At 32.6% G+C, this 11,670-nt stretch overlaps 1 protein-coding gene across 7 annotated transcripts in view; it reads left to right on the top strand.

Moving 5' to 3' along the window:
* LOC148618961 (uncharacterized) overlaps positions 1-11,251 on the top strand; it is a 39,451-nt gene extending 28,200 nt beyond the window's left edge. For all 7 annotated transcript variants that reach the window (XM_088578397.1, XM_088578399.1, XM_088578396.1 and 4 more), the window contains 6 exons: positions 1,009-1,093; positions 1,798-1,957; positions 2,229-2,516; positions 3,522-3,597; positions 4,219-4,391; positions 7,305-11,251. In XM_088578397.1, the coding sequence (XP_088434523.1) occupies positions 1,009-1,093; positions 1,798-1,957; positions 2,229-2,516; positions 3,522-3,597; positions 4,219-4,391; positions 7,305-9,701 (3,179 nt within the window). In that variant the 3' untranslated portion in view covers positions 9,702-11,251. The remainder of the gene's footprint in view (positions 1-1,008; positions 1,094-1,797; positions 1,958-2,228; positions 2,517-3,521; positions 3,598-4,218; positions 4,392-7,304) is intronic.
* The last annotated feature ends 419 nt before the right edge of the window (positions 11,252-11,670 follow it).

Here is an 11,670-nt window from a genome sequence, read left to right on the forward strand (position 1 = left end):
GTATGACACAATCATGGAGTTTTATTGGACCTTTCCAAATAGTACTGGTCAGGGCCATTGGACCAGCAGTTCTCAAGATGTGTGTATACGACTCAAGTTGTTGATTTTGGAGGTTTAGATTTTTTCTGTGTAGGAATGAGGTGCCATAAAGGGGCCAGAAACAAGGATTTTTCTGAAGTGTAGACAAGAAGTTGATGATAAATAAATGGATCTCTGATATAGTACCAGAAGGTGTCATACCACCGGTGGGTTGTTCCATATTAGAAAAATGTGGCCAGAAACAAGAATTGTCTAGTGATGTCTGTATGATAACTGGAGTAAAAGGAAATTATTAAGTATTTATGGGACAAAAGAAGGTCACTTCGATTCTAGTCCAATTCTTATCTTGTGTCAAATGTCTAATTGCAATTAACTTCAAAGCTGTATCTAGCTTAAATTGTGTGTCCATACTTATCCCAACTGTTCAGTGTTTGACCTCTATGTTGGTATCAAGCTGGGCCCTGTGGAGTTTTTATTTCCTTTGATCTTGTTTGTGGATATGTTCTATTTCTCATACATGACAAGATATTCGAAAATATCTGTCCAAGTTTTTGTAGTGATTTTGATGTATATCCATCATCTTTAATAGAGTTTTGGATGACATGCCAACAGCGTGCAGTCCAAAAAATAAATGTATGGCGAAATGAACAAAAAGTGCCCCTATAAAAATTAAATTACAAAATACTAAATATACCAGTTTTATATATTGTAAATTTCGATATGCTGTACACATGTTTCAAGTAAACAAATTAATGTAATACTTTGCTATGACTTTGTAATTACTGTCTATAAGGATAAACACTTTTATTATTATTGTTGCAAGTTGGTTAATAATGAATTTTTTTTTAAGGTGAGGTTTAACCAAAATTGTTTGGCACTTTGATAAATTGTCTGAAGTAAAAAAAAAATTAAAACCCAAACTTTAAGTTCATTCCTGTCAGATCAGACATTTATACTCTTTTTTCCCAGCAATAGCAAGATCCCTCGGAATGAGCCCACAGGATGTTGGCTTGGCACTGCATGAAATGAACATGCTGGCACCAAAGGATGAAAAGTAAGAATTTCTTGCTCTGTGTTGTCATCTTATTTATAGTGAAGATATAATATTATGTTACAAGTTATTGAAATCTGATGACTTCAACAAAATAGAGGGACAAATACTATTTTTTATGACCCGTCCAGTACTTGCAACAGAAAGAAAACAGTATATCAACAAGGAGCATATAAAATGGCCTTACATTTTATGTTTTATAGAAATAATGTCACTGAAAAAATACTTCTGACCTACTCTTTCAGTATTGTAATATGTGCTACATGTTTGTGTATAGTTATATATAGCCTGTATTATGTAAATGTTGTATGTTGCAGTATGTTGTTTATGATAATAAGGATTGTTGTTGTTGATGATAAAAGGCAATGTAATAATTCATATATTAATGGAAAATGCCTCACTTATAGTACAGTATTGTTTCTTTAGTCATTTTTTATTATGTCATTATGAAAAAAAAATGTAGTTGCATTTGTCTAACTCAATTCAAAATGTATATACAATTGTTGTTAAAATAGCTTGGTAAAGTAGTCTACTTGTTATTTATATGGGTTTTCATTGGGTCAGTGACACTTATAGGAAGTAGTCTTACAATTAGTCTCTAGGCTCTATTGGACCATTTTATTACTCTCAGTGTTAAATGCTACTACATGCTTAAGTCAGTTATATGTCGCCATAATTTTAGTTTTGAATGTGTTTTGGAATTTTAGGATAGTTCTCGCCATTGACAAAGAATTGATTGACAATTACATGGCCAAACTTGAAGCTAAAAAACATCTACGATTAAAGCTTGATCCAGACTGCCTTAGATGGACTCCTTTGATATCTAACTATAACATCTCAGAAGAAGAAAAAAAAGCAGAGAAGGAGGTAGTAGTTTGTAGTGTTGTATTTGATTACATTATGTATAAATTAACGAGTTATTGTAAATGAAAATTGGAAAGAGTGAATATGTAATTGACAAACTACTCCTGTGCATTATTTATGCTTTAAAACATGAATATATTGATTTGTCTTTAATATCATATCTGCTGTCGACTTTTAACGTTTTGTTATCCCCAGTAATTAAGAACTTCATAATTAATGTAATAATATCTTTATGAAATAATATCTCCTTATTACTATAATTTATCCTTTACAGCTCTCTGAGATGAGTGATATGGTTGACAGCATAGCAGAAGATAAAGAGTGGATTGAAACTGTCAGTCCAATGGTCTCACCACAGAAGTTAGAACGTTCTTTGTCAACATCATTAAGTCCAAGACGCCTAGAACTGAAGTCTCCAATGGAAGAGAAGAGTCCTGTAAAAATACCTCCAAAACTGGAGGATATGGATTTGTCTTCATCTTCTAGTAGTGAGGAGAGTGAGGAAGAAGAAGAGAAAATAGTTCCTCCTGTCATCAAACTTCAAACTCCTCCCAAAAAGAGGGTAAATCTAAATTTGCATATCTACCCTGAATTGTAGCAGACACTGTATTGACTGAAAAAAATATTTGTTGTGCTTGAAGACTGAAAGACTTTTTATCTGGTTTCTTAACATATTTTAAGTGCTTTTTATGATTAACCTTTCTTCGAATATTTATCACTTCTTACACATCTGATTTGTTAAAAAAGTATAAGGTAAATTGAATATATTGATAAATACCCAACTTAAAGTCAACAAGTTTTTAAATAAATTTTTCTTTTATTGTCCAAAGAATATTGGTAAGTGGTATTTCAATACCTAAATCTGTGTATGATAGCAAGCACAAAATGATCTCAACAGCAATGTGTGTGTATGTGAAAATAACATTCTTGAGATGGTCCCCAGTGATAGCTATCAGCCTAACCAGAATATGTATGGTAGTCTACAGAAACAGCCATAAAATAGTTCTGTAGCACGAAAATCAGAAATTTACACTCATCTGGTTCAATAAATAGAAATAGATAAAAATGAATTTCATTGAAAATATAGTCATTTTCAATGCATTTCAATAATTTTTCCTGCTTCATGAAATATTCATGTGAAAGTTTGGGGAAGATTGCATGCACTGACAAGTGTACTCACATGTCTCTCTTCACTGTTTGACTTGCTGTTCAAAAACCTAACCCACCTTGGAAAAAATATAGCCACGACTGTATTGTTCAAATCAAAGCATAGCTTTTCTAAGATCGGAAAGGCAATCATATTTGAAATTTCTATGAAGCTGTCAGGTGCAATTACATCACAAATTATGTGTAAAATATTTTCCACCATCCTTGGAGAACTGTTATCATTCCAGATTTATAGGATATGACATATACTGTACATTAATAAAATGTTAAATCTCATGGTGATTGCTGCTATAGGCAATGTATATACCTACACCATAATACCAGTCTTGAATAAAAAAGAAAACATTTTATTGAATTCTGTACTTTCCTCACAAATTGCTTACTATAACCTCCTTTGTAGCCTGGTAGACCCAGAAAAAGAAAAGTAGAATCTGAGGAAGATGAAAAAGATACAAAGAAATTAAAGGAGGATGAAGGTAAGTAATAGCTTCCATGAAGGTCGGAAATTGATATTTGTGACATTCTCTTTCAAATTGCCATTAGCATTGTACTGTTTAATATAAAAGGATTATACCAATACCTTGAATATACTACTGTGAAATTAGTATCAGAAATGTCATGAACTGTACAAGACCAGAGCTACATACCCATAGGATTGGCATAAGTCTTATATTTTTTAAGGCCATCTAAGCCCTTATGGTTTAGCAGATTTTTCAATTTCCGTTATTTTTTTTTTTGGTTCAGTTCCGTTTTTTTTTTATATGACTCATTATCATACCAATAGTCATTTCTGGTTTGAAAATATCAAACAAAAACTATATCCAAACGTCGTTGCAATGAAAATAATAATGATCTTCGCAAGAAAAAGCATAAAACAACATGATAAAAAATATATTTATATTCATTTTATTGATTTTGTGGTTTCTGTCAAACCTGCTTTCTGCAACAAAAAATAAAACGTACAATTTTTAATCTCATTATCTTTAGGGGTACATACACCTTACTGTTGTCATAAGAAAGGTGTAGGCAAGTGTGTAAGCCATGTCTTAGTTTGTTCTGTATATCCTGGTTTATAGCTATTGTTTTTACCACAACAGAAACAGACACAGAATGTAGAGTAGATGATAAGGAGAATGTTGACACAGCAGCTGAAAACAAATCTAGTCAAAACATTGAGGAACCCCCAAAGAAAAAGAGGGGTTGGCCTAAAGGTGTTCCAAGGGGATCACCATATGCCAGGAAACCTGTTCCAAAGGGTAGACCTCCTAAGGTTAGTTATAATATAGAAAATTTTCTTGTTCTGTTCTGAATGTTTTAGTTCATGTTTACTGGGTTAGTATTCAGCTTGTGTTTCGTATACTGTTAATGTATTAATTTTTGCGGGGTACTAATTTTCGCAGTTGCCTCAAAAACGCGAAAATATATTCAAATTACTAAGCCTTTTGACAGTTGTATTATGGTTTCCACAATTTTGAATAGAACATCGTTTTATGTAAGGGTTGTATCATTCAATGCAAACAAGTATGAATTTACACAAAGTCTGTTATGAAAACGTATGTGGTAAAAGCATGTGGGTAATAATTTCTAAATTCATAATCTTATTTCCATAATGATTTATATCAATAGCCATAGAGTACCTGTCACATCAAAGAATAGAAATCAATACTGTGCAAACATTCTATTAACAAACAAAAAAACACACTACAGGTAATCACCGATTAAAAGATTACCGTTAAATGTCAATAAAAAGTTATTCTGTAAACATGCAATTAAAGTGTCAAAAGTTAATCCCTACAATAAGCTACGGCTTGGGCAATTAAGTGAGTTCTTTTAAGTTTTAAATAAGAATACACTATTAGATTAAAATGGCTAAAAGAAACTATACAAGAGGACTTGTCAATTTGTTTATGTTGCATTAAAGACTGCTATTAATTTATTTTAATTTTTTGAAATATTAACGGTAAAATTATTGCAATATTATCGGTAAAATAACTGATCAAAATTGGAATCACACACTGCCGAGACTATTGAAATACTTCATTTTTTCAACCTTGAAAAATGCAAAAATTGATACCCGCGTACATGTTGACTCTTCAAAAACTGCAAAATCAATGAAAGGAGTTTCACAATATTTTCATTTGTTATGAGTATATATCACTTTGCAGCTCAGGCTCTTTTTGGGGTTTTTGATCCTTCAAAAAGTACTTATGTCGCCTGTCCATCACTGGAACTTCCCTACTGTTTCTGATCACTACACAAAAATATAGTCTAAATTTAATTTCTTTTATATGATGCAATACCTCGCAATAAACAGTAAATATGTTTCTTGCATTTATTCAGCACAGTAACATTTTATTACTTCTGCAAATAAAACCAAGATCTAGTCTTCATATCAACTGAAGATTTGAGGGCCTTAAAAGATATTTAGTAATAAATTTGTATTCTGGGACTTTAGTTCTTGCAGTAATGTTTAAAAAAGTGTACAATGTGTTAAGAATGTTCAATTTAACTCACTTATCAGTTAAATTCTCCATCCTTTCATTAATATTTTACCATTAATATACAGGAACTGAAGAGCAGTGATTTTAACCAAGTAAAGTTGGCAGGAAAATTCAAATTGATAAAAGTGTCTAGTTTTTTAAAATCTTCTGTTTATCAAGGGAATTATTTTCTTAAGCTGTAATGATTTGAGTGTTAATACAGTGTAAGATAAATACTCTGTTAAGATAGTTTTTAAAGTAAATATACATTAGCTTTGGACAGGTTTAAAAATTTGTGAAAAAAAGAGAAATGGAACAAAATTTGTAAATATGTGTGAGGTTGGATCAGTAGTATGGAATGACATTCAGTTTATACATATTTGGGGTGGGGTGGGGGGGGGGAGCAATTCTTAAATTTTTTTAAAATGCAAATGTATGATCACAGTTTTTTTTACATCAGGTAATGTTTGAAATTTTGTTCATGCTACAATTTCACAAGAATCAAAAACCTCCAGTGGTATCAGTACTTTGATTTTACTTTGCTATTGGTAAGATAAAGACTTTGTTCATACACTTGCTAACTTTTTTATAGTCTATTCTAAATATCTTGCCTGTATTTTTTACAGTTTACATTATAGCAAAAATCATTCAGCATGTACAGGCATTTACAGTCCCCAAAGTTTAATGAGTCTACTTTTTCAGAAATAAATTGTGTTGATGCTCTTTTACTCATTATTATTTATTGTTAAAAAAATACTGGTTACATTATTTTAAATGTCTTCAAATTTTCAGTTAAATTAACTCCTATAACATCATTAAATCCTTTAATGTAGCTACTTCAGGAAAAAAATCATTTATTCAACATATCATTATTACTGTTTAAAAAAAATAGAACTGCTGTCAAGGAACATGTATACATGTTTTTACGTTCCTAATTTTCTTATAGTCTATTTAAGTCACATGACTACCATCATGTTCCCTTTAACAGTAAAAATACATTCACTTTGACTTTAAGCTAAGTTTTCATTGTCCAATTTTATCAATATGATTTAATTGAGATACTGACTCCTTTGGAATATGTTTAGGGAAATTTAACCATTACACCAAAATAGAAAGAAGGTAACAGTTTCAGTTCATCTATTTATTTTTCAGTTTGAAGTCATTGTGTATTGTTTTTATTAACAGAATAAATTTGAGATATCTTCCTTGAAAGTTACAACTGCTTAGCTTGGGATACATACACAATGACATTAATTGTTATTTATCATTCTTACCACTACGTTGTTTATTGATTGCAGTTTCTGATGGCACCCCCATAATCATTTAAACAACTTAGGTGTAGGAATATTGATTTTAATTTTTCAAATTTCTTGTTACATGGTTGACATATTGCTTTGTTTACTGTTTTCATGGTAAATTTTGGAAAAGATGAATAATTGTCTTCTTTTCTACAACAAATTAATCAAGCAGTTTCAGATAAATACATAGAATGTACTCTGTGTGAACAAATCAGAGTGTATTGGAATGTATTTGATATAGCAAATCTGATTGAACAGCTAATACATTAAATAAAGTTGAGCTATTTTTACACAACTGAATAAATATTATTGCTGTATTGATAAAAAAAAATCATTAAACAATTTATTAAATAATATATTTTACAGTTTGTAAATGAAGTTTACATTCTTCATTTCTAATTGCAGAGCCAGTATAAGGCACTTGCCGAAGCTTCTGTTACTAAGGATAAACAGGAGAAAACTTGTGATATTTCTGACAAAAATGAGTGCAATCAAGATTCAGATAATGAATCAATTGAACAAAAACGGAGTGAAAATATTGATTCTTTGATTGAGACCTCTGATAACAAAAACACTGAGGATGTATTGGAAAAGGATAGTGCTAAATTATTCAATGAAAAACTAAGTGAAACTGAGGCTGCCACAAAAAATGTAGAGTTGCAAATGGAGGAAAGCAAGTCTTCTGACAAAATAGTGGAAACAAAAGTGATGGAAAAGAATAGTGACATTGAAGAATGTGATAGTGCAAATGTTAGTCGTGAGGCTGAAGATGCTGTACAGGCTCTACAGGTTGCTGAACAAGGGGATGGTGAAGTCAAAGGAAATAGTCCTGATAGTTGTGAACAGGGGCGCGACCATTTAACACCTGAATTATCAGTATCAGGTCCTAGTCCACCATCTCAACCCTGTATATCGGAGTGCATTTCTGACACTAATAGTGATGTGCCTGCACCTTTAACTCCGCAAGTTCATACACCACCGCCTATTCAGGACAATTCTTCACCTCAACTGGGATCTGTACCATCAGTGCCCACAAGTTCTCCAAGTGCTTCAAAACCTTCACCCATTAAAAGTGACATTATTAAACATGACATTGATGAAGAGGCTAAAAAGGCAAATTCTCACACAATGGATGATGAAGGTAGCACTTCTGATGATGACATTCCTAGTGATGATAACTATCCAGATGACTATAATGAATCACCTCCTGGTGCTCCTGCACCATCTGTTACTGTGCTACAACCACCACCTCCACAACATGTCCCAGTACAACCATCTCCAGTGCAGCAATCACCAATACATCCGTCACCACTTCAGCAGTCACCAATTCATCCATCTCCTGTTCAGCAATCACCAATTCATCCGTCTCCTATACAGCAATCACCAATTCAACAGTCGCCTATTCAGCATTCTCCTGTACAGAAATCACCAATTCAACCTTGTCAACCATCACCTATTCAAAAATCACCTGCTCTTCAGAAGCAGCCTGATAGTGTTAAGTCTTTTCACGAGGCTCAGTTTACTGAAGAAATTCCAAATAACTTCGACCAGCTGAGCAATAGTTCAAGTACTAATATTCAGGCAGAAACATTGCCTCAGCCTCAAGACAACCTGACTATGAATCATCCTGCTTCACGTCCATCACAAAATCAGAGTAATTGTAGTAACTTTACTTCACCGGTGTTTCAACAAAACTCATCTTTAGGGCCAATGCCTAATTCTAACATGGGGAGTGGTGGATTTGGGAATGAAATGGATGTACCTCAACTTCCAGGACTAGAATCCCCTGCTTCAATTAGTAGCAATGAAATGTCAAATACAAACAATACTGCAGATACTGCCGCTCCGCCACTGCTTAATTCTAATTTTATGGATTGTGCTGAAGCTCAGTCGTGTCAGTCACAAAGACAATACATTAGTAATATCAATAATCACAATAGTGGACGTTATATGGATATGGTGACTTCATCATATCCTGTTTCTAGTAGTTGTGGTTCTTTCATACCTCCTGTACCTTCAGGTACGAACATTGTACAGAACTTTTGTCCTCCTGTTAGCACTTATAACCTTCAACAACAGCAGCCACCACAGAATTCAACGCATAGACTGACACATAACAATTCTCAATGTCGTGTTCCGTCTGTTAGTAGACAAAATAGTGCACCAGGACCTTATCCACCTCAGAATATCAGTTGTGACTTGGCTAAATTGCAGCAACTAACTAATGGTATTCCTGATCTCATGCCCAACAATACCATGACTCCACCCCCTAATCTTACGCCACCACCACCTCACAACATGACCCCGCCTCCCATGATGAGAGGTATGACCACACCTCCTGTACCAAATCAGCAAAATTCATCAGGTCTTGTAGGGCAATATAAACAATATCAACAGCAACATCAACCTCCTCAAAGGCAGCGTTCATCTTCAGTTCGGAAAAGTCCTAATGTGACTGTTAATCCTAACATGCCATTTACTCCAAATGTGACTATTCGTCCTGGATCAAACATGATCACAGGTTACAATAATCTGTTGGACAGTTATAGAATGAGGCAGCCAATGTTGAACCCAGGATACATCAATCATGGGTTCCCTCTCAATCAATTAGGACAGACACCACAGATACCAATGCAAATGCTAAATATGAATATGAACATGAACATGAATATGAATCCAGCACAGCAACATTTCCCTCAACACATGCAGCCGTCTCAGTCAAATAATATGTATGCATATGGTTATATAAATAGTAGCTTGCCTCCCTCTCTAAACAATATGAATGGCATGATGCGACGGTAGTCTTATGTTTAAATTTAGAAATTTACATTTTTCATGTATACTTTGTTAATTTTCTCTTTTTGAGGACCATTATTTCATGTGTGGTAATGTTATTTTTTCTTCACACTTATGCATTCATTGTAAATATTTCATACTTATTTTCAGGTCAAAACAATACATTGTGATCTGTGTGAATGAGAAAATGTATAGAATGCAAGAAGTATTTATTTATTCACTTGTAAATTTTTCAATTGTGTGGTTTTTTTAAGAACAAAAAATTTCCCTTGATGGGAATTTGGCATTGGTCAGTATTATGGTAAATGTACTTCATTCCTGAATCTTTACACATTTTGCTTTTTAAATCTTTTTACTAATTTCTTCAAATATTTTTATATTAATACATGTAATTCCTGCATGACATTTTTACTCTTAAATTGCTCTGATCTTTTAATGTCATTTAACACTCAGAGATAGGAGGGGATTCATTAAGGGATTGTATACAATGTATATGATTGTTGCAATAATATAAAGAGCATATATTTTTGAAATGTTAAAATTCAATACAAAAGTATTTAACTATATAAAGATACAAGTTATTGATGTAATGTCTTTTTTTGTCCTCTTGATTGAAGAATTTACAAAAAAGCTTTAACTTGTTAATGAATTGTACTTAAAGTCATATTACTTTCAGAACATAGATCAAATATGTTCTTGGTTTAACAAATATGTTATATAGACAAAATATAGGAAAACCCATTTAAGTTCTTGTTTAAGTCATGTATTTTGTTTACTCAAAATTCATGCATTCTCATAACCAACGATAGGAAAAGCACCAATAAAGTTTCTGATTAATAGTAATTGTAACTTGAGGGATTCCCGGTGTTACTTCAGGGTATATCTTTGTGCCTTAAAGTTTTAAAGCAAATTCCATGTGATTAACATGAAAAGTTATTTATCTAATGTTTCAGAAACTATTTCTATGTTGGTAAATACTTACGAGTACCTGGTATCAATCTGTATTTTAAGTTACTCACAAAGATGGTATGAAATGTTTTGTCCCTACTCTATTGATAAGCTCCAAAAAGGGGGGTCGGAAAACAGACATCAATGGAATTCTTTAGGGAGTAAAGGTCAAGGGAAATGTTTCTCATCTATTAGTTTTGATTGATGTTTTACACATCTTAAAACTGTTTTCTAAATTTGGTGTAGTAATTTTCTGGGAAAGTTAAAAATTCATAATATTTACACATATTTCAGATGGGAAAGGTTAGGGCACCCAAAGGTCTAAGCTATTCAATTTCTTATATATTGTTTCATATTAGATGTAGGATCCTTTTAGTTCATTGTGCCAATAGCATTTTGACTGTATATTAATTTGATATTCTGGCGTGTTCAGTGACTGATAAACAGGGTGTGATGTATGTGATATTTAAATTGTATGGGTGGGAAAGATTAAATCTGTTTCAGTCACAAATACTGTTACCATGTTATAAATTTGTTTATTTGTAAATAACTGAACACACAAATGTGGACTGTGCATTTAATGAAAAAAAATAAATTATGATTTTGGCCATTGTTGTTTATTTAGTAGCTTTATTTGTGGATGTCAGTGTGCAAATTCACGTTTTTAAGTTCCGCCATGTGAATCAAAAATAAAAAGAACTGGTATTAGCTTCGGTTGGTAGTTATGTCAAATGTCATTTTGACATAGTGCATCATATAATGATGTCAAATTTGATTGTTAACTATTACCCTGGACAGTAGGGATATTTTTGGGCACTTTCCAATCTATAATTTCTAGACTGGGTGTATTATGGTATACTCTTGTTTGTCTATTGAACTGTCCTGCTGCCATTTACATTGCACAAGAACTCAAAATTATTTCACCCATTTACCACAAACTTTGGTGACTGATGTGAACTTGAGATTTGTAGATTTCAGAATTTATATTTTTGAGTTATGGAACTGAATTCATACAGAAATGGGCTGA

This window comes from Perna viridis, chromosome 4, assembly GCF_037379345.1.
Source record: "Perna viridis isolate PV_CMFRI_1.1 ecotype Kerala chromosome 4, ASM3737934v1, whole genome shotgun sequence".
Classification (NCBI taxonomy): domain Eukaryota; kingdom Metazoa; phylum Mollusca; class Bivalvia; order Mytilida; family Mytilidae; genus Perna; species Perna viridis.